Source organism: Myotis daubentonii, chromosome 6 (assembly GCF_963259705.1).
Source record: "Myotis daubentonii chromosome 6, mMyoDau2.1, whole genome shotgun sequence".
Lineage (NCBI taxonomy): Eukaryota > Metazoa > Chordata > Mammalia > Chiroptera > Vespertilionidae > Myotis > Myotis daubentonii.
This window is the reverse complement of record NC_081845.1, coordinates 56,813,467-56,836,899: the sequence shown is the minus strand read 5'-3', so window position 1 is coordinate 56,836,899 and position 23,433 is coordinate 56,813,467. Positions and strand designations below refer to the sequence as shown.

At 39.1% G+C, this 23,433-nt stretch overlaps 1 protein-coding gene across 5 annotated transcripts in view; it reads left to right on the top strand.

Annotated features, from left to right (window-relative positions):
- The window catches only part of LOC132237112 (cytochrome b5 reductase 4), a 71,221-nt gene that overhangs the window by 2,253 nt on the left and 45,535 nt on the right, over positions 1–23,433 (top strand). For all 5 annotated transcript variants that reach the window (XR_009453462.1, XM_059701076.1, XM_059701074.1 and 2 more), the window contains exons 2-3: positions 3,368–3,521; positions 23,022–23,122. Coding sequence is in view for 4 of the 5 variants with exons in the window: in XM_059701076.1 (XP_059557059.1) it covers positions 3,368–3,521; positions 23,022–23,122 (255 nt within the window). In the remaining variant the exon portion in view is untranslated. The remainder of the gene's footprint in view (positions 1–3,367; positions 3,522–23,021; positions 23,123–23,433) is intronic.

Genomic DNA, 23,433 nt, shown 5'->3' with positions numbered 1-23,433 from the left:
ATAAGTTTCTGCCCTTCTCCATTAAAACTACTAATCATTTTCTCAATATCCATTTAAAGGAGACAATTTAGAGGCAAAGACAAAAGATTCACAGGTGGTGATGGCAAAGGTGAATCTTTGGGTTCAAAAAAGAGAACAAAATAAGATTATTGTGCAACTCGTAGGGAAGCTAAGACTGTTTTTGTTTTTTCTTTGTGAAACAAGCTACTCTTGAACATGTTAGAAGCTGAGTCAGGATGGTATGAAATGGGTAGACTGAGAAATAGAACCTAGTTGGGGAGGTTGTATATCATAATAGTTAAAAATTAGAGACTTTTAAAAAATATGTTTTTATTGATTTCAGAGAAGAAGGGAGAGGGAGAGAGAGAAAGAAAGAAACATCAATGATGAGAGAGAATCATCGATTGGCTGCCTCCTGCATGACTCCCACTGGGGATCGAGCCCAAAACCCAGGCATTTGCCCCAACTGGGAATCAAACTGTGACCTCCTGGTTCATGGGTCGATGCTCAACCACAGAGCAACACCGGCTGGGCAAGCACAGACTTTTGAATGAGAAAGACCCAGATTCTTTTCCCAGCTCTACCACTTAACCTCTTTGACTCAGGTGTAAATGGAATGACAATATCCACTTTATAGGGTTGTTTATAGGATTAAGTGAGATGATGTTTCTTGTAGCACAGTCTTGGTATACTGAAAGCACTCACTAAATGTAACTAAATACCTCTCATCTTTTATTTAAGTATCAAGGATTGTTATGTACAACCCTTAGCACAGTGCCTGGCTAAAGTATACACTCAGTATTTGATAGCTATTACTATTTCTACTAACACTAGTAAATAAATATTTACTGAGAACCTACCTTATTCTACAGATAGGTCTCTATTTTCAAGGAGTTTACTCTAGTAGGCTGCATGGACTAGTAAACAGGCAGTTATAAATGCCATAAATACTGTAATAGTGTGTTATGATAAGTTGGGGTCAGAGAAGGCTTCTGGAGGAAATAATGTCTGCGGTGGAGTGAGGTGATAGATCCAGGCATGGAGCAAGTGTTTCATCGCAGTCAAGGAGTCTGTTTCCATTTTCCCATTTAGCTAAACATATAAATGGGAAGGAGCAAACTTAAACCATGGAGCTAGTGAGGTAAGCTATGACCACTTCTGAAGGGCCTGGTAAACCACTGTAGGAAATTTAGAGACATCATTAGAAGGTAATGTAGGGAGCCACCAACAAAGGAGGGAGGGCCCATGATTAGATTAGCATTTTCAAAAGATTGCTTTTAACTACCATGTAGAGTATGGAATCCACACAGACAAGAGAGGCAAGTGAATTTGGTTTGGGATGGGAAAGATCATAATCTTACCCTTTACTTTGTTTATTGGGAACAAATGACCTAAAAGATTCAGTGATGGTAAGGATGAGATGATGCAGGTTGATAGGAAGGAATATAAAATTAGAAAGGCACCATAGACGTGTTAACTTGGTTATTTTGGGGGTAAATAAAGGCCTAAAATAGGTATGACTCAGGAAAGTGAGGTATGTACATGTCTTAGTCTGTTCTGGCTGCTATAACAAAATACCATTAGCTAGGTGGCAGATAAACAATAGAAATTTATTTCCCACAGTTCTGCAGGCTGGGAAGTTCAAGATCAATGCATGAGCCAATGGCCAATTCTGTGTCTCATAAAGGCCTCATTCCTGTTTCATAGCTGACTTTTCCCTGGTCTTCAAAGGGCTGAGGCATCTCTTTCATAAGGAAATTGATCCCATTCATGAAGACACTGTCCTTAATACCAAATCACCTGCCAAAAGCCTCACTTCCTAATTACCATCATGTAAGGTTTAGGATATCAACATAAGGATTTGGCTGGGGGTTGGGAGGCACAAATATTCAGTCTGTAACAGTAAACTTCCTTGACTGTGCCTGTTTTTACATTAAACATCCCTCTGCTCCTATGTTACAAACTAGTTATACAAGTTTAGATAGTAGTCCTATCCCATATGAATGTCTTGAACATTTCTACTGGGTTGTCTTAACTGGTTAGAACACTAATAAATACTTCTCATCTAAAAGTTTTGAAAATGTATTTTTGGGGAAAACACACACACACACACACACACACACAAGAATCCAAACATCCTATATAATAAAGAGGTGATATGCAAATTGACCATCACTCCAACATACAAGATGCTGCCCCATGTGGTCAAGGATGGCCAGCAGGGGAGGGAGGGCAGTTGGGGGCGACCAGGCCTGCAGGGGAGGACAGTTGGGGGTGACCAGGCCTGCAGGGGAGGGCAGTTGGGGGTGACCAGGCCAGCAGGGGAGGGCAGTTAGGGGCAATTGGGCTGGCAGGGGAGCAGTTAGGCATTGATCAGGCTGGCAGGGAAGTGGTTAGGGAGTGATCAGGCTGGCAGGCAGAAGCAGTTTGGGACAATCAGGCAGACAGGTGAGCGGTTGGGAGTCAGCAGTGCTGGATTGTGAGAGGGATGTCCGACTGCCGTTTAGGCCCAATCCCATTGGTATCGGGCTTAAATGGGCAGTCAGACATCCCTTGAGGGGTCCCAGATTGGAGAGGGTGCAGGCTGGGCTGAGGGGACACCCCCCCCCCCCCAGCACGAATTTCATGCACCAGGCCTCTAGTCCTGTTATAAATCCTCTGGGCAAGGGTAGGCAAACTTTTCTGCAAAGGGACAGATAACAAATATGTTAGACTTTGAGGGCCACATAAGGACACCCATGTGAAAATTATCCTTAGCTCAAGGGCTTTATAGAAACAAGCATGGGCCAATTTGCCAGTCCTTCCCTATAGTGTTACAGTGTTATTATTTTCCATTATTTGATAACCTTTGTTTTTCAGTGGATTCTTAGAAAATTAATTGCTGCCTAGTAATTTCCAGTATTCTGTGTATATTGACAATCCAAAAAACCCAATTTTAGCCAGTTGTTTATATTTTCTTCTATCAAATCTCTCTTGATTTTTAAGGCAAAGAAATTTTGGTCCAAATTGGTAAGTGACTATAATGTATTAGTGACAGAGCCAGGACCAAAAGCTGTTTTCTGACTCCACGATTAATACTGTTCGTGTTACCATTATGATGAACATTTGTGTGACAGAATTTCTAAGCCCTGCCTCATAGCCCAGGAATTTTATATAATGTTCTGTCTATAATTCTAGTTGTAAGAAAATGATTTTGACAATCTCCTAAATCTATAAAGAATATTTATAAAATTGTTAGGTTTGCATTTTCTTATTCTTTTTAATGGGAATAAGAGTAACGAAGTAGCCTGAAGACAGGCAGCAGGAGAGAAGAAAAAGCAACTAACTTGAAGAAGCCACATATAATTCTTCCCTTTTCCTTTTTTAGGTACCTCTAAAACAGGGCAGAAGTCTTATGGATTGGATTAGACTGACCAAAAGTGGAAAGGACTTAACAGGATTAAAAGGCAGGTTAATTGAAGTAACTGAAGAAGAACTTAAAAAACACAACAAAAAAGATGATTGTTGGATATGCATAAGAGGTAGGTGGTATTTATGAAGTACTGCAAAAAACATTGGGTGGACCTTCCTGTTGTAATGCTTCCTGTTATTTGATTCACAAGTAGATAATAAAAATATGCCTTATGCTGGGCAATAAGTTATGTAATTCCAAATTTGGGCAGTATTTCTTCCTTCCATACCTGTTTACATAGTATCCACACTATATTCTCTTTTAAAGAAAAGAAGTGTTTGCCAGGCAATTTAATACCAAAGTAGTAAAATTACTCTGTAACACCTAGTTTATAAAGAATAATGTTCCACCTTAGTGCTTTATAACAGAATTCTGTCAGAAAAGTGTCTCTGAGAATCTAAAGTATATCAGAAAGCCCATATTAAAGCCCAATCTTTAGTTCTCACTTGTAGCTGTCTTTATTATTTAATGTATGTTTCTTAGCAATATTAGTTACCTGATTTTTCTAGCCTATAGCAAATTAGAGGCTTCAAATTAGAAATGAGTGGATTAAAGAAGGTGAGCAAGAATATAAGAAGGTGGCTGGTAAAAGCAGATTTTATGGTATCTAGCAGCCTGACATGTAGATGGGAGCAAAATAATAAAAGGGCACAGAACTGTGCTCTAGGCCTCCATAGCAAGCGTCCTTGGGTCACTCAGATGTGGTTAAATATGTCCGCTATTCTCTATTGGAAGGGTGTCATTTATTGCTATTACCACAATTGCAAATTTTTTTGTTGTATAATTTAGGTGTATTTTTGTTGTATAATTTAGGTGTATTAATTTTGTTGTATAATTTAGGTCAATTATACTAATTACACTAACCTATATGAAGGCAGGGACCATGTCAGTTTTACTGCTTTGTCCTTGGTGCCTGGAACATAGAAGTCATCAATATGTTTGTTGATTGAATGTAACTGATCATTCTTAAGAAGTTTGGTTTCTTAAAGAGGTGTATGGTTGTCACAGTAGATTGGTGCTAGGACAACTGGAAAGACACCAGTAGACACCAATTAGTTTGCTAGGAATGCCCAAACAAAATACCATAGGCGGGGTATTTTGTTTGGGCATCGAAAACAACAGAAATTTATTGTCTCAGTCTGGAGGCTAAAAGTCTGAGATCAAGATGCTAGCAGGGTTGGTTTCCTTTGAGGAAGAAGAATCTGTTCTGTTACCTAGTTTCTGGTGGTCTGCTGCCAATCTTTGGAGCTTCTTGGCTTATAGAAGCATCACCCTGATCTCTGCCTTCATCTTCACATAGCATTCTCCTGTGTACTTGTGTCCAGATTTTAAAATTTTTTTTTTCTCATTAATCCTTGCCAGAGGATATTTTTTCAATTTTTTTTTTTTTTTTTTTTTTTTTAGAGAGAGAGAGAGTGGGAATGAGGGAGAGAAGATGGAGGGAGAAGAGGGGGGGGAGAGAGAGAGAGAGAGAGAGAGAAACATCGATGTCAGAGGGAGACACATCGATTAGTTGCCTCCTGCATGCGCCCAGACTGGGGCTAGGGATCCAATCTGCAACCCAGGTACGTGCCCTTGACCAGGAATCGAACCAGGGACCCTTTGGTCTGCTGGCTGATGTTCTAATCACTGAGCAAAAACTATCCAGGGCCAGATTTTCTGTTTTTATGAGAACACCAGCCTTCCTTATTTCATTAGTGGTTTACCCTACTCCAATATGACCTTATCTAGTTACATCTGCAATGACACTATATCCAAACAAGTTCGCGTTGTGAAGTATTCATGGTTAGGACTTCAACATATGTATTTTGGGGTTGCACAATTCAACCCATAACAGAAATAATTAGAAGGTGAAATATTTTCAATGGCAAAGAGGAAGGAATTTTGCAGCAGGTGATGGCATAACTTGTTCCAAGGCAGAAGAACAGCTGCTCTACTCCCCGAGGTTTCTCAGGGAAATGCGATGTATAGTACCAACAACTTGGAATGAGGATTCTGCCATGCAAGCATTTCTTTTTGTCATTTTACAGGGCTTTTAATACCCTCCTTGCCCTTCCACTATGCTGCCTACCTATTTATCAGATGCGAGTAACTATACAAAAGGACCTCCCCACCCTGCCTGTGTGTTTTCTGCTAGACTGGGTGAAGTGTGTATGTGGAAGGGGAGGATGGGGGGATTCCGTTTCCCAGGAATATCTCAGTTGGCTCAGGCTGTAGGCATGTCTGAGCTCTGTTTCTTCAGTAGGAAGCCACTTCTCCAAAAAACTCACTTTTGTGAACCCCTCATATCCTAGTTATATCAGATACAGGAGGCACTGTTGTAACATAGTCATACGTTATTATTCATTTGATGGAGTTAAAGGACTGGTTTGCTGTGTTCGAAAAGTAACATGTACTTTTACAGTTACTAACTACTCCCAGTTACATATCTCCTTACTGGTCTGAATGCATGGCTCCTCTTCTGGTAAAGGTGTTGATTTCAGGATATATTTTTACAAGTTTTTGTTGGAGAATTTGTTCTGCTCTATTAATAATAAAGCCTTTCCCCCCCTCCTTTCAGAAGAATTTGGTTTTGTATTTTATCCAGAAACACTTATTCAATACAGGTCCTGCCCTTAGAGTTTCAATTCCAGTAGGAGAGGATAAATGACTATTAGACAAGTCTGAGTGAAGTGCCATAAGAGGGCTGTAAAGAAAGTGGTATCAGATTGAAGAGAGGGAGGCATGTGGTTTAGGAAAACAAGAGACGCTTCGTGATAGAGATGAACTTTGAAGTGATGGACAGGATTTCAACAGGAAACCAGGAGGAGGTACATCCAAATAGAGGGAAAGGTCTAAACAAAGGCACAGACCCAGAAAAGTCTGAGATTTGTGCTGGAGCTTAGGTTAACTGGTGGAGAATTATAAGAAAGAGGACTACAAAGTTGTGTTAGGTCAGGTTGTAGAGGACCTTGAAATGTGTTCTTAATTTAGACAGCGCTGTAAGTTATGGGAGGTTTTTGAATGTGGGGACAGTGTGATCAGCGTGTGCCTTGGAAAGATCAGTTTGGTGGCGGTATGTCAGTTGAAATGGGACTAGGACAGCATTTAGCTCCATAGGGAAGTTCAGGTGGCAGTAGGTGAACCAGGCTGTTGACAAAGACAGTGGAGAGTTACAGGATGAACATGAGACAGATTACTGTAATTTCTAACAGGATCCTAAATGAAAGTAAAAGAAAGCACATGACTAAACATAACTATCTTTTTCTTCTTAGCTATTCTAATTTCAAATATTAATGATACCTTGAAGGGGGGATGTGTGCCAACTTTAGCTTTACAGGTCAAAAATGTTTGGACCCAAGTTTTAATCAAAGCTGTAGAACAGAGAAGCAAAGTATTATAGTATCTTTTTTTTAAGTTTTAAATTCTTTATTTACTTTAACAACTGCCCCATTTTTAAATCAGGTCAAAATTCAGCTGACTGGGTTGTGGGAGGCACAGTTAGTCTCTTCAAGAAATAATTTTTATAGATATTTTGGGGACTTTTCTTTTTGGGGAGATATAGGAGTATTTCTGCCAAGTTGGGTCATGTTCATAAAAATGATGGTGTGAGAAGAGTACTTGGCTGGCAGCAGCCTTAAATGTATAAACTGTGGGCATTCTCTAAGGCAGGTAATATGGAGTTTCTAATTTGTTCACTCAATTCTTACCATTTTCTGTAAAGTTTGTAATTTCTTTAATGCAGTGGGAGTTAGAACATTAAGGGGATGGGTAGGGGAAAGATTGCTTTTTTAAAAACTTTGTTGCATTTCCTACTCATTCGTGCTTTTGTGGTTTTCTCCTTTATTGCTATTTCTCCCTCATAAGAACTAAAAGTGATTTACAAACATGTAAAGCTTTGAGCAAACATCTAAATTGCTCATATGTAAGAGTTCAATAGAACCTAGATCAGACTTTGTTTTTTCTGTAATATATTTTACTGTAGTATGTAGTCACTGTGGGTAATGATGTGTTAAGTTGTGAAATCATCATTGGCAGCATGGTGCAATCTTTGATCTTAATGAGGATGAGAGGAAGTGTGGCCTGACCAGCAATCCATTTGAATAAATGGTATTTAGAAATAGCTGATTACAGTCGATAGACTGGTGGCCCTATTTTAAAAATCTAGTGGATCAATTCTCCAAACAGGATATTATTTATAGCTTAGAAATGAACATGCTTTGATTTCTCTTAGTGATTGTCATATACTAGTAAATTAGAGGTCTGCTTGTGACCCCTGACAAAGTGACTTTTAATGGGTCGGTATTTTTTTTTCTTCATAGTTTAAAAATCGTGGGAAATTGATTCTAAGAAGTAGTGTGTAGCTCTATTATACTTTATCACAGCTTCCTATTTTTACAGTACAATCCCCTTTATTCATCCATTTCTAATCTAATCCATATATTTTTTAGGTTGCCTATTTTATTCCGTTAATGCAGATAATCTAGTCTTTGTTGATTTGTTAGTTCTGTCTGACTGTTATCCAAGTCTTTTTGTTTTCTTTTACTCTGTCTTGATCTGTTTAACTGTCATTGAGTCTCTTACTTTTTTTTTTCTTCTTCCTCTCTCTGTACCTCTCTTCCATTCACTAAAAACCTAATAAAGTGAAAAAACTGTGGTCTTGGGGCCTTATGTAACACTGAGATGTTTGTCTGGCTGAACAAACTTCAGCCTGCATTTTGAAATTTTCGTTGTAAGGGAGTTTTGGATTATAAATTCAGTTTTAAAGAAAGATATGCGGTTATTCAAACTTTCTCTTGTTCTTGTGTCAGTTTTTTTATATTTTAGTGAATTTGTTAATTTCATCTGCTATTGATTATAGTGGCATAAAGTTGATTACAATATTCTCTTATTATCTCTTTATTGTATGTAGGTTCTATTGAGATATGCCCTCTTTTATTCCTGATATTGCTAATTTTTAGTTTCCCTCTTTTTTCCCCTCAATCTTCCTAGAAGTTCACCAATTTTATTAACTTTTGGTTTTGATTTTTTCTGTTGCTTGTCCATTTTCTGTTTCACTGATTTCTAGTCTTATCATTATTAGGGAGATGGCTATTTTTTCCCCTGCAGCATTGGCATCATTATCTTTTGTTTGTTTGTTTGTTTTTTTAATATATTTTTTTATTGATTAAGATATTACATATGTGTCCTTATCCCCACGTTATCCTCTACCCCCCCCCCCCCCGCTCATGCCCTCACCCCCCCCCCGTCATCCGTGTCCATTGTTTAGGCCTATATGCTTGCATATAAGTCCTTTGGTTGATCTTTCCCCCTTACCCCCACCCTCCCCTACCTTCCCTCCAAGGCCCGACAGTCCAATCAATGCCTCTCCGTCTCTGGATCAGTCCTTGTTCATCATTTTATGTTGTTCATTATATTCCACAAATGAGTGAGATCATGTGGTATTTATCCGCTCTCCAGTTCCATCCATGCTGTGACAAATGGCAAGAGTTCCTTTTTCTTTTTCCTCTTCTTAAAGAATACCTTTCAGCATTTCATATAATGCTGGTTTGGTGGTGATGAACTCCTTTAGCGTTTTCTTATCTGTGAAGCTCTTTATCTGACCTTCTATTCTGAATGATAGCTTTGCTGGATAAAGTAATCTTGGTTGTAGGTTCTTGCTGTTCATCACTTTGAATATTTCTTGCCACTCTCTTCTGGCCTGCATGGTTTCTGTTGAGAAATCAGCTGACAGTCGTATGGGTACTCCCTTGTAGGTAACTGACTGTCTTTCTCTTGCTGCTTTTAAGATTCTCTCTTTGTCTTTTGCTCTTGGCATTTTAATGATGATGTGTCTTGGTGTGGTCCTCTTTGGGTTCCTTCTGTTTGGGGTTCTCTGCACTTCCTGGACTTGTAAGTCTATTTCTTTGACCAGGTAAGGGAAGTTTTCTGTCATTATTTCTTCAAATAGGTTTTCAATATCTTGCCCTCTCTCTTCTTCTGGTACCCCTATAATTCTGATGTTGGTACGTTTGAAGTTGTCCCAGAGGCTCCTTACACTATCTTCATATTTTTGGAATCTTTTTTCTTTTTTCTTTTTCAGTTGGGTCTTTTTTGTTTCTTCGTATTTCAAATCTTTGACTTGATTCTTGTGATCCTCTTGTTTGCTGTTGGATCTCTGTATATTATTCTTTAATTCAGTCAGTGTATGCTTAATTTCTAGTTGGTCCTTTTTCATATCCTCGAGAGTCTCACTAGATTTATCGAGGGCCTCACTAAATTTATCGGCGGTTTCCACAAAATTCTTGAAAAACCTTATAAACGTGGCCTTGAACTCTATATCCAGTCATTTGCTTTCCTCCATTTCTGTCATTTGTGACCTGTTTCTTGTCTCCGCATTTTTTATGCTTCCCTGTGTTGGTAGAGTGGTTTTGTGTGCTAGGTGTCCTGTAGGGCCCAGTGGCTCAGCCTCCCCCGTTACCTGAGGTGGACACTCTTGGTGCACCCCCTTGTGGGCTTTGTGCACAGTCCTGTTATAGTTAAGCCTTGATTGTTGTAGGATCACTGGGAGGAATTGACCTCCAGGCCAATTGGCAGTGAGAATCAGCTGTGTCTGCAGTGGGAGAACTTCTGTGCTGAAGACACCCTTCTGGGGCAAGACTTGCTTCAGTGGAGCTTTGGTGCTCACTGAGTCTGCCCCCTGAGTGTGTCCCTTATGGATCTGAGGAGTTGTAATCTGGATGGCCCCCCTCTGACCACTGGGTACACTGGCTCTTGGATCTAAGGAGGTGCTAATTTAGCCTCTGCCTGAGGTTACACAGCAGGAGCTATGAAGAGAACTGCAGATTCCCCTTCCTTTTTTGGAGTTTGGAGGTGCCCTGATGAGGCCCAGCTGTGAAGCAATGCAAGCTGCTGTGGGGCCTTGGGCCTTCTCTTGGAAGTTCTGGGTCTGTGGCCCCGCTGCAGTTTGTTAGGTAATTTTCAGGTTGCAAAGGGCCGGGGCATTCATATGCAAAAGCCTTTGCTGCAGCCTGGGTGGGGCGGGGTCTCAGGGAATCAAACGGCGGAGCAAGCAGTTATGGCGGATTCTCAGCCCTGCCCTAAGGGGCCCCGTGTCCCGGTAATTGCTGCAAGCACCTCTGAGGGAAAGCCGACCTCAAGTTCCGAGTTCTGCCCGCTGCCAGACAGTCCAGTTTCTCCCCGTATGAGTCCTGGGTCCCCAGAGACTTCCCGGAACCGGAGTTCAGAGCAGTAGGGAGCTTGTGACTCCCTCCCGATTCAAAAAGACAGCCGCGTCCTCAGGTGCCGGCCCCTTTCTGCGTGCGCGAGCCTCCGTACCTTTGCACTTTACTTCCGCAGCTCCTCTGGCTCTCAGTGTGCTTTTCTTTCCTTCTAGTTGTAGAATTTCCACTCAGCCAGCTTTCCTGTAGTTCTGGATGCTGTTCGTTTTGTCTTTATGTTGTTGTTTTTTTAAGTTGTTGTGGGAGGCAGCGATTTCCCAGTGTTTATCTATGCCGCCATTTTAGTTTCTCCTGGCATCATTATCTTTATGAAGATAACTTGGAATAACTCTCATTATATTTCTGGTGAATGTCTGAATTACTTGGTAGTGGCAGATTTAGTGTTGTGATTTTTAACCTCATTTATGTTTTTGCTTTTGCCATTATCCCTTCGCCAAAGATTTATTTTTCTCATTTGAACTTAGTACCCAGTCATACAATTTTCATTTTTTTTTAATTAAAATCACATATATAGCTCAATATCTCTATAAGGGGTGTCAGATCTGTGCTGTGTACTATTTTATTTTCATAACAAACTTGTGAGGTAGGTATTGTACTTCACAGATGAGGGTACTGAAGCTTGGAGAATCCTTATTTTCCAAATGAGGAGACTGAAGCTGAGAGAGTATAACAGTGGGAACTCATAGATATAACTTGTAGAAACTCCAGTATAACCTGGTTTAACTAGAAAACAAAGATTGACTACAAAGTTGCAGGTAGAGCTAACCTGAGGTGAAGGTTGGTGCAGGGGTTCAGATAGTGCCCCAGGACCTGTTTTCACACCATCTTGTAGTTTCCTTTCTGGGATTGCTCCATTTTAGGACTCACTCTTTTTAGCAGAAAGATGGATGCAGCAACTCTCCCTCTAGTTATTGTCAGGTTCTATTCAGTTTATCTAATAGGTAAAATAAAAGTCTTGGAATTGGCTCCGATTGACATAGTTTTGATCATGTTCATATTGCTGTAACAATAATTCTGTTTAGGAGCAAATGATGTACTTAATCACTTAAACCTAGGCCACAAATTTCATCCTATAGCCTAGTTGGGACCACACTGGAGCACACATGGCTCCTTGAAAAAACTGTGACCTTGTTGCTGGAAGGGGAGTGGATGCTGGTGGAGAAAATATTAATGAGAGTAAAGTAACTTGTTGAAGACATAGTAATGAGAATGGAACCTCCATTTTAACCTATGCAGCCTGATTCTGAGCTGTTATGGTTAAACTATACCATATTCAACTTCTAGATTTACTCCTGGTTTAGCATTTACTTTGAGTGCCATATGTAAATTCATTCATTAAGAAATTAGCATGAGGTGCATATTACTTGTTCTTCTTATGTGCTAATTAACATTGCTAATTAGCACTCATAGAGGATATCCTTCTGAGACAGTTTTTAATTTTAGTAATTTAGTGAAACATAGCTTTTTTTGTGACTTTGTGTATAGTTGTCATTCATAAAAAAATAGAAAAGATAGGTTTTAACTTTTTCTCTTAGTTCATTTATTTAATTAATATTTCTGAGAGTCTACTATGTGTCATGTACTGTACCAGGTTCTGGGGTTGGTAACATGGAAATTTAAAACAGAGGTGGCCCCTGATCTTATGTAATTTCCAATCTGAAGGGGAACATACAGTATTAATCAAATCTGCTGGGTATTGTGAAGGAGAGTATGCTGTGCTGAGTGAAGACTGCTGAAGACTGAGCCTAGATACTCTATATCAGGGGTGGGCAAACTTTTTGACTCGAGGGCCACAATGGGTTCTTAAACTGGACCGGAAGGCCAGAACAAAAGCATGGATGGAGTGTTTGTGTGAACTAATATAAATTCAAAGTAAACATCATTACATAAAAGGGTACGGTCTTTTTTTTTTTTTTTTAGTTTTATTCATTTCAAACGGGCAGGATCCGGCCTGCGGGCTGTAGTTTGCCCACGGCTGCTCTATATAATAAAAGCCTAATATGCTAAGTGCTTGTTCATCCGGTCATCTGTTCAGCCAATCAAAGAGTAATATGCTAATGATATGCTAAGGCCACTCAACCGCTCTCTATGGCGTGCACTGACCACCAGGGGGCAGATAGTTGACTGGTAGACCAGTCGTTATGATGTGCACTTACCACCAGGGAGCAGATGCTCTGGTAGGTTAGCTTGCTACTGGGTTCCGGCTGATCGGGACTGAGTGAGACAGGCCAGACATGCCCTGGAGCCCTCTCCCAGTTTCTCCCCGGCTGGCCAACCTCCCGTGTCCTTCCGTGGCCCCAGTCATGCACCAGTGGAGTCCCTTGGCTTGGCCTGCGCCCTCTCACAATCCGAGGCCCCTCGGGGGATGTTAGCCAATTTCGGCCTAATCCTGCAGGCATAAAAGGCTAATATGCAAATTGACCGAACAGCAGAATGACTGGTCACTGTGATTTGCACTGACCACCAGAGGGCGATGCTCAGTGCAGGAGCTGCCCCTGGTGGTCAGTGCACTTCCACAGGGGAGCGCTGCTCAGCCAGAAGCTGGGCTCATGGCTGGCAAGTGCAGTGGCGGTGGCAGGAGCCTCTCCCGCCTCCGTGGCAGCGCTAAGGATGTCCGACTGATCCCAAGGGCTCCCGGACTTCAAGAGGGCCCAGGCCGGGCTGAGGGATCCACCCCCCCCCTCAAATGCACGAATTTCATGCACCAGGCCTCTAGTGAAGGATAAATGGGAATTAACTAGACCAGCGGTTCTCAACCTGTGGGTCGTGACCCCTTTGGCGGTAAAATGACCCTTTCACAGGGGTCGCCTAAAACCATCCTGTATATCAGTTATTTACATTACGATTCATAACAGTAGCAACATTACAGTTATGAAGTAGCAACGAAAATAATTTTATGGTTGGGTCACAACATGAGGAACTGTATTTAAAGGGCCAGAAGGTTGAGAACCACTGAACTCGGCAAAGAGGAATAGAAACAATATTCCAGGCTCCTGGAAAAAGCATGTTCAAAAGCTGGGTGGTGTGATTGTATGAGAGAGAGGGAGAGAGAACACTCCATACGTACACACACATGTCTGTGAACATAAGGAACATAAAGCTAGTGATGTCTGTGTTTTTTCTTTTCTTTTCCTTGCATCAGAAAGATGTACTCCTTTCAAAGACTCCATTCCTAAGACACTGTCTTTCCTAAGTATAGTTCTTTTATGTTCTCTTAGTCTCTCCAGCTTCCTCTATGATTTTGGGCAGTTGGTTGCTCATCCTACATTGTTTAACATCCTCAGTTCGTTCTTTCTTCCAACAGCTTCTTTCAGTCTCCTCATCTTTGAAAACCTGACTCTGGTCCTCTCTGACTTTGCTTTCTTCCTCAGCATTTATAGTAGGACCTCTGTTAGAAAATCTATAACATTTTTGGCCACTTTTTATATTTCTGTTTTTCCATTTGAGTTCAATATTAATATGCTGCTTCTCTCCCTAACCCTAGCACCTATCACAGGGCATGACTCATGGTTAATGGTCAATAAATATTCTTTGAATCATGTAAAATACTTTAAAACTACATTATAGTAAGGATATCTTAATGATTTCACAAATAAGTAACCAATTGAGGAACTTTCATATTTGCTGTTTCCAGATTATTGGTTCCTGGAGTTAAGTTATATACAAGTTCCCTAATCAGAAACAGTATTTCTGGATAATTTTCTAATATGTATTAATGGCCATTTTTTTTTTGAGCCTCATTTTAGAATGTGAGCTGTAGCCTGAAGGGATCATATGTTCTATTTCCTTTGTACAGCTTCATATTTCCTTTGGGGGGGGGGGTTGCATGCTGTGTGGATTGGGTAGATATTTAAGATTGCGTAAGGGCCATTTTGTCATTAAATATTTTTAACTAAACTTTTTATTTTGAAAAAAGTTTCAGACTTACAAAAAAGAGTGATGCAGTGAACTCCATAAACCCTTCACCTGCCTGGATTTACCCATTATTGATAAAATCTTCATTATATTTTGATGAATTCATTTTATTTACATTGTTAATGTGTTCTTCATACCTCTTTGTCTTCATTTTAGTAGTCATTCTAAGTTTATGATATACATTTTTACTTACCAGTCTATCTTCAAATAATATTATGCCATCTCACATGCAGTGTGAGAACCTTATCATATACTTCTATTTCACCCTCCTATGTCTTGTGCTATTATTCATTTTACTTCTACATGTTATAAATCCCACAACATGTTATCATTTTTGCTTTAGTCCAGTGGTTCTCAACCTTCCTAATTCCACGACTCTTTAATACAGTTCCTCATGTTGTGGTGACCCCCCAATTTCATTGTTACAAATTGAACGTAATTAAAGCATAGTGATTAATCACAAAAACAATATGTAATTATATATGTGTTTTCTGATGGTCTTAGGCGACCCCTGTGAAAGGGTCGTTCGACCCCCAAAGGGGTCGCAACTCACAGGTTGAGAACCACTGCTTTAGACAGTCACCTTTTAAAGAGATTAACATAATAAATGGTGCATGGGATGACTGTCGACCATCTGAGCCACACCGGCTGGACTGATATCATGTTCTTTATTTTTAGTATTTTCATTAGACTCTTTTTTATAGTGTTTATCTCTGCTGAACTTTCCCATCTGTAAAATGTCATTCACATTTTCAGATAGTCTTTTAAGATATTAATTATAGTTATTTTAATGTCCATATCTGATAGTTCTAACTTCGCAGCATCTCTGTTGTATTGCTTTTTCTCTCTTGACATGGGTTGTTTTATCTTTTGTAAAAATGCATCTTATAATTTTTTTATTGAGTGTCACACATTGCATATCTATGAATGATAAAATTTATACTCAGAAATAGGTATACTTTTTCTGGCAGACAATTAAGTTGATTTAGTCTAGTTCAGTGATGACGAACCTATGACACGCGTATCAGAGGTGACACGCGAACTCATTTTTTTGGTTGATTTTTCTTTGTTAAATGGCATTTAAATATATAAAATAAATATCAAAAATATAAGTCTTTGTTTTACTATGGTTGCAAATATCAAAAAATTTCTATATGTGACACGGCACCAGAATTAAGTTAGGGTTTTTCAAAATGCTGACAAGCCGAGCTCAAAAGGTTCGCCATCACTGGCCTAGTTAGTTGTTGAGCTGGGTTTGGTGTTTGTTGTTGCTGTTGATATCATCAGTGCACCACAGACTTCAAATTCCTTCAACAGTGGGTTATTGCTATCTTGTTTTTTGCATGGATCCAGCACTGCTAGAGGATTTTTCTCATTGTTCCTGCTCAATTCTTAGCTTACAGCTTGCTCTACGTACCTGGGTAGGTTCTCTCTTTATGCTCTTGCTCCTCTCCCAGTGGCAGACTGCTTTTGCTTGTTACTTGGGACAAGACTTGGGGCAGAAGGGGTTTTTGCAGTTTGTCTTAGGCAGGTCCTGTGCACTGGAGCCCCAAGGGCTGAGTTTTCTTAGTACTTTTGTCACTTCCCCAGCGGCCATGTTCTCTGTCTCCTACTCAGGGCACAGGATAATTTAAACAGAATGTGATAAAGGTCGCTGAGCACTTCAGAAGGTCATCTGGGCATAATTACCAAAGATCATCTTATGTGACCTTATTAGTATTAGGAAAGACAATAAACTGAAAGGAAATTTACCAGTAAAAGCATTAAAAATTAACCAACATTCTGAGCAGTTACATTCTGAAGGAAGTTGATCAGATTGAAAGGTAATGACACCAGATGGAAGTTAAGATCTTTAGGAAATGGTAAATATGTGAGTAAAGAGATAAGATTACTTTTTTCCCTTTTAAAAAATGAATGATTATTTAAAGCAAAAATTGTAACATTGTATTGTGACATTATATAAAGTATAGGGATAGAGAGTGGTAAATTGTCCTTATATTAAATGTGAAGGGATATACAATATTAACCTAAGTAAACTAAATAACATTAATTATATATATATTATAATCCCTAGGACAGCCACTTAAAGTATAACCCAAAGAGGTATATAACCACCAATAACATGAAATTCTGAAAAATATTAGTTTAACTCAAAAGAAGTCAGGGAAATAAAGGAACAGAGACACGAACAGAAAATTTGCAGGGTTGGGGTGGGGAAGAAAACTTGGGGTTGGGGATAGAAACTAATAAAATTGTAGCTCTAAATTCAGAAAGAATGTTTATGCCTGACAAAGTTTCAGAATATATGAAGCCAACATTAACAGAATTGCAAGATAATTAAAATGCACAATCATTGTTGCATATTTTAACACCCTCTCTTAGCAGTTAGAAGAACTAAAAAAACACCAGTAGACCTAAAATAATAATATGCAGTTTCTTCACGGAACACCAGATGGCACAGTAGTCACATTGCTTGCAAAAATGGATGTGTACCTGAACATAGTGACATATGCAGTTCTTTTATTATGCAAACATACCTTTTTCCTCCATTTATTTTAGTGCCAAAAAAATGAGCAATGGTAATTAATGAAATAAACAGAAATACTGTAATATGGTGCCATAATACTTGGCACATACATAATAGGCATTAAATAAATTTTTTTTGGAATAAATATAATATGGGGCTTTGAAGTTAAATCTGTGATTAAATTTTGAAACAAAAATTATTTATTTTAAAATCTAATTATAAAAATATTGCTTTTACTTAGAGCAGTAGTTCTCAAACTTTTTGGTTTTAAGCTCTCTGTACTCTTTTAAAAATTATTGTGGGCCTTAAAGAGCTTTGTGATGGCTCTTTATGATGGAGCTATTGATATTTACCTTTCAGAAGTGAAAATTAAGAAATGCAAAGAATATTTTAAAGTTGAAAGTTAAAAATAAGCTCCCTGTGTTATAAATAATACATATTTGTGAAAAATAACTACATTTTACAAAAAATTTAGTGAGAAATTTGGTATTATTTTACATTTTGGCAGATATTTTTACTATATTGCTTAATAGATGACCACAGTAGTCTCACGTCACCTTTTGTATTTAATCTTATAATCTCTAAAGAATGAGATTTTTTAAAAAATTCGGATAGCATCTTCATAATGTTACCAAAAAGTTTTTGTCTGGGACCACCCAAAGAGTCTTGAGCTCCCTCGGGAGCCCCTGGACCATGCTTTAGACTCTGACTTACAAAACAGCACAAAGGAAAAAAGAAAAATTATTGGTGAGTATATGGCCTAAATCATGGCGATGCAGGGCACTCCTTGGTGGAGGGCTATTAGGTTCCTGTGTATGGTTGCCTAACCTGAAAAATTGTGGGAGCCTCAAATGGGGGATAGATTAAATAGTTAAGTACAAAATGTCACTTAAGTCTAACATTGTACTGTCTCACATAGAGCTGGGGGTTGAGAATAAGTTGGAGCATGCTGTAATCCAGTTCTGAGTTCAGTTATCTGAGAAATGTGGTGTGACTCAGGTTCTATCGGTGGGAAAAGGCATTTTCTCCTATGCAGAGTTGGAGTAGTGCCTGAAAAAGAGCTCTTTGAAATTAGCATGTTCACACATTGCTGCTGAGAATGGAAAACAGTCTGGCAGTTCATCAATAGGTTCAACATACATAGCTATGTGACCCAAAAAATTCACTTCTAAATGTATACTCAAAAGAAATAAAAATATATGTCCACACAAAAACTCATACATGAATGTTCATAGCAGTATTATTTATAACTAGAGTCCCGGTGCACGAATTCGTACACTAGTGGGGTCCCTTGGCCTGACCTGTGGGATCTGGCCAAAACCAGCTCTCTGACATTCTCCGAGGGGTTCCGGATTGCGAGAGGGTGCGGGCCAGGCCAAGGGACCCCACCAGTGCATGATCAGGGCCGGGGAGGGATGCGGGTGCTTAGCCAGCCAGGGAGGGACTGCGGGAGGGCTCTAGGGCATGTCCAGCCTGTCTCACTCAGTCCTGATCAGCTGGACCCCAACAGCAAGCTAACCTACTGGTCGAAACATCATAGTGAGCAGTTGAGTGCCCTTAGCATATCATTAGCATATTATGCTTTGATAGGTTGAATGGCCGACCGGTCGACCAGACACTTAGCATATTAGGCTTTTATTATATAGGATAGCCCCAAAGTGGAAGCAATGTAGATGTTCATGAACTGATGAATGAATAAACAAAATGTGGCATGTCCATCCATGGAATGTTATTCAGCCATTAAAAGAAATGAAGTATTTTTTTAAAAAATATATTTTATTGATTTTTTTACAGAAAGGAAGGGAGAGAGATAGATAGTTAGAAACATTGATGGGAGAGAAACATCGATTAGCTGCCTCCTGCACATCTCCCACTGGGGATGTGCCCGCAACCCAGGTACATGCCCTTGACCGGAATCGAACCCGGGACCCCTCAGTCCGCAGGCCGACGCTCTATCCACTGAGCCAAACCGGTTTCGGCAAGAAATGAAGTATTGATACATGCAAAACATGGATTAACTTTGAAAATATTATACTGAGTAAAAGAAGGCAAACACAAAAGACCACATACTGTATGTTTCCATTTGTACAAAATGCCCAAAATATGCAATCTGAAGAGGGAGAAAGTACATTTGCAGTTACCTAGGGCTGGGGAAGGTGGGAGGGATGCTAAATGAAGAATATTTCTGCATAACGGTTGTACTATCTGTTGTGGTCAATGGCCCCTACATAGGGACTCATAATTCTTCACAATATCAATAGCAAATGCTCAAAGGGAGTTTCTGTCTTTTAAAGAACTAATGAATCTCTCTTTTTTTGTGGTTTGTTTGCTTGGCTCCTTGTAATGCTTTTTAAGATTGGATGAGACCACTGTTACTAGTATCTCTTTTGGCTTTGGCTGCTAGAAAGTTCAGGACTAATAACAATCATAGTAACATTGTTAACTAGGTTAAGCGACTAGTGTATTTTCTTTTCTTTTACATGTTTTAGTGTGGGTTCTTTAAATTTTGCACACAAATGTAAGTACTTTATTGTAAGATGCCTGTGGTCTTTATCAGTAGCAGTTGGGATTTAAATTGCAACAAATATAAAAACTATATGTGAAAAACTAGAGGCAGCAGCTGCCAAGATGGGAAAGAGCTCTTTCTATGTAAAATAGCGACTTTAGTTTTCAGGCATAAAAGCAATATTGATCCTTAACTAGGTTTTTAAACAAACAGTGAGCTTGAGCTCCTAGACACCTGTACTGTTGAAGCAGATTCTAGATGACAGTCTGTCTATAGATTCTGTAAAGGTGAATCCTGTACTGGATGAGAGGTCAGACTTAAGACTATCATTCTGTAATTGAATTGGCAGTGTAAGTTTCTGACTATACAAAGCACTGAGTGGTAATTTTAAAGTGGGTAATTTTTATTCTAAGAATTTATTTGACAGCTCAAAGTTTCAGACATATAATACAAAAGAGATAATTTAGTGTGAAACTATTAAAACAGGTACTACTAGTGCATTGCCTAAAGAATTCAGTGTAGTGATTGTTCTGAATGTATGTTTTCAGTTGCATAGCACCTCTGCTAGGATGAATTAGCTATAAAATGTACCCCTGAATATTGCTAGGGCATTTAAAAATTATGTATTTAAACATTAGAGTATATGTTCCTAACAGAACTGTTGTATTTTAACTTTAATAAGTTGCTGCTGCCCCTTCTTCCCCTCTCTTTCACCTCCTCCCCCTCCCCTTCTCTTTCCTCCTCCTCCTCCTCCTTACTCCTTTTAAAAAAAATACCATTTTTCCTAGTTTCATTGAGATGTAATTGAAAATAACATTGTATAAATTTATTATTTGGTGAAACTAAGTTGCTCTTCTTAGCATTAGTCAGTCCTTTTATTGGATCTGCTCCTGGTTAAAGTTTAAAAAACAAAATATAAAACAAAATAAAGGATTAGCAAAGAGGAGATAGCTAGATAGACAGACAGATAGACAGACAATAGACTGACTCCCTCAATCTCCCTCTGCTACTAAAGGTCCCGTATAAATGGATCTAAAAGCACCATTCATGATGTTTCATGAATCTATTTCTGCCTGTTTTTGTTCTTAATGTCATTATTAGGATTTGGGTTTTGCTGAATTGATAGCTTAACATTTAATTGAGATGGTCCAATTTGATGGGTCCATAAATACTATTTATTTATATTGTTGTGCATATCTTCCACACCTGTGCCATTAGAGCTATAGGAAGAATTCAATTGTGTCATTGCAAAATTTAGAGAGTTGCAAAATTAGTTTCTAAACACCAGGTGATAGGAAGCGAAAAGCTTGCACAGGAGAGACGGCTGTCTAAAAGCCGTGTGTAGTACAAATACTAGTAGAGTACAATAGAGCGTGAAGGAAAAGCATAAAATTAAGTTCTTTGTGTTCCTTTTCTTCTGCCACATTCAGGGGTCCAAGTTTTAGTTGTTAGGAAATGATTTTGAAAAGGAAAAAAGGAAGGAGACCTTAAGAGGGGGGATAGAGCCTCTGGACCAGTGGAAATGTACCAGTTGCATTAAGGAGCAGGGTTTAAGACTCATAATCAGCAAATCACCGACACTGCCCGGTGTGGTTGGATCTAACAGTCTTAATTCCTTATAGTGAGGGATTTTATCCTTCCTAGTTTTGTCCTTTTGAAGAGGATGGGAAATTCTTTAGGTTTGTGTCTTAGTCTATCAGAAAGGAAAGGAAGATTATGAAAGGATAAGTGTCAGTTTAAAGAGTTTAGGAAGCAGAGAATACATGTGGGACATTGCAGCCTTTATATGCTAATCATTGGTAGATAGTAAAGCTACCTGTTTATCCTCCTGCTGGTTGCTGAAGCACATGAAACTCTGTCCCAGAAGGTTAGATGATCATGTGTTGCAGATACCATGTTCCTGAGAACTCGAACTCTAGTCAAGGTTTGGTGGCAGAGAACGTTCAGAATTCTTTTGTTTGGAAGGGGGTTCTCTGTTTTAAAAAGTCTGTTGGGAATAATCTTGATCCTAATCCTTACCTCCAACATTTGTGGTCCATGGATTTTGGAAAGGTGGACGGCAGGAGAAAGGAAGGACTCCACCAGTTCTTTGTTTTTTTTAGACTTATTTTGAGGACTGCTGGGAGATTTTTGCGAATTTACTTCTTTTTGTTGCCTAAATTGCATTTGAGCAATTCTATGAAGACATCCTGACTGGTTGGTTATTTTCTAAAATTAAATTGGTAGAAAAACTGTAGTTATTTTCTTGGGTCTGAAATCCAAATTTTTCTTTTCTTCCAAGATTATTATATAGAATGAACATTTTAAGTTATCCAGGGTTATTTAAACTCCAGAGAGTCATCATACAGGAGGGACAAGTCCTAGATATAAGAAAACCAGTTGTTCTCATTGCACTTGTTAGGCGTCTGTAGGGCTGGATTTGCCTATTATTGTATCTGGTTTTCACGTAAAGGATTAAAAAGCAACTCACTTCCCTGTTAAGGCTATTAATTGAGCTGGTCTCTATTTGTTGTTTCCTATTCCTTTTTCTGAAAAGATAAAACTATAGTTAAAGATATGACTAGATGAAATGAATATTTTGGGAAGATAAAAGGATTATTAAGTTCTAAACAAGAAAAGAATCTTCGTTCCTTGGGCAGCTGCAGAAAAGAATTATACTTGCTTTCATAGAGCATGCCTAAGTGGCCCGGTCACATTGCTCTGCCTTTCCTGAGATGATCAGACACATGAATGAGAGTTCAATTCTTTTTTTCATCAGATTCTTCAACCAGGGCAGTAGAAGATGATATAGTGGAAATATGAGGGAGGGAGGGAGGAAGGGAGGGAGAGAGAGAAAAAGAGAGAGGGGGAGAAGGGGAGAGAGAAGGGAGAGGAGAGGGAAGAGAGATCTTGAAAGCTCTGGACAGTCTTTTCAGGGATGTTTGCATGGCTAACAACCTTGAATAGTAGTAGAGCTAGTGTCTTTCTCTAACATGTTTGCTTACTGCTAAGTATGGTATTGACTCCCTCCAGAACAAAGGGCAGGCACACTTACTGCCCATTCATTACAAAGATTCAAGTTTCCTAAGCTCAGAGTTTCTTTCCTGTTCTGCAACACATTAAGTATACAGGTGTTATCTGGCCCTCTTCACATAGAAGCGGGGAATTGGGAATTGGGGTTTAGGGGACTGTGCACATGCTGCTATTCTAGCTGCAGGTAGTGATGTGAGTATTAAACTGACCTATGTCTATGACCTAGTAGTCTGATGTTTTCTTATAGGACCCATGAAACTTTCAGGCTAACTTACTAGCTGCTAAGTATGGTGAAATCTTGAGCATAATAAATAGGATGTATTTTGAAAGATTTATTGGAACTTATATTTGTAATTTGTACAAGTTTTAAGAAGTTCATTTAGGATATTATTTCTCCTTGCTTTGACACAGGGTTTGTTTACAATGTTAGCCCATATATGGAGTATCATCCTGGTGGAGAAGATGAATTAATGAAAGCAGCAGGCTCAGATGGAACAGACCTTTTTGATCAGGTAAGATACTGAAAGTTATCATAGTATTACAATGGAAAAGTACTCAGAGATTTAGCAGTGTGATAGTTGTAGGAAAAAAAGAAAATAGTTGCATAAATTTCAGATATAAGTAACAACAGTTCATTTAGGTTGCCTTTGAATTATTTTACTAAACTTTTAAAGATGATTTCAAATCTGTGTCTAGGTATCTACTCTTTTATAAAAATAATTTTAGAGAGAGAGGGAAGGAGAGGGAGAGAGATAGAAATATCAATGAGAGAGAAACATAGATCAACTGTCTCCTGCACGCCCCCCACTGGGGATCAAGCTTA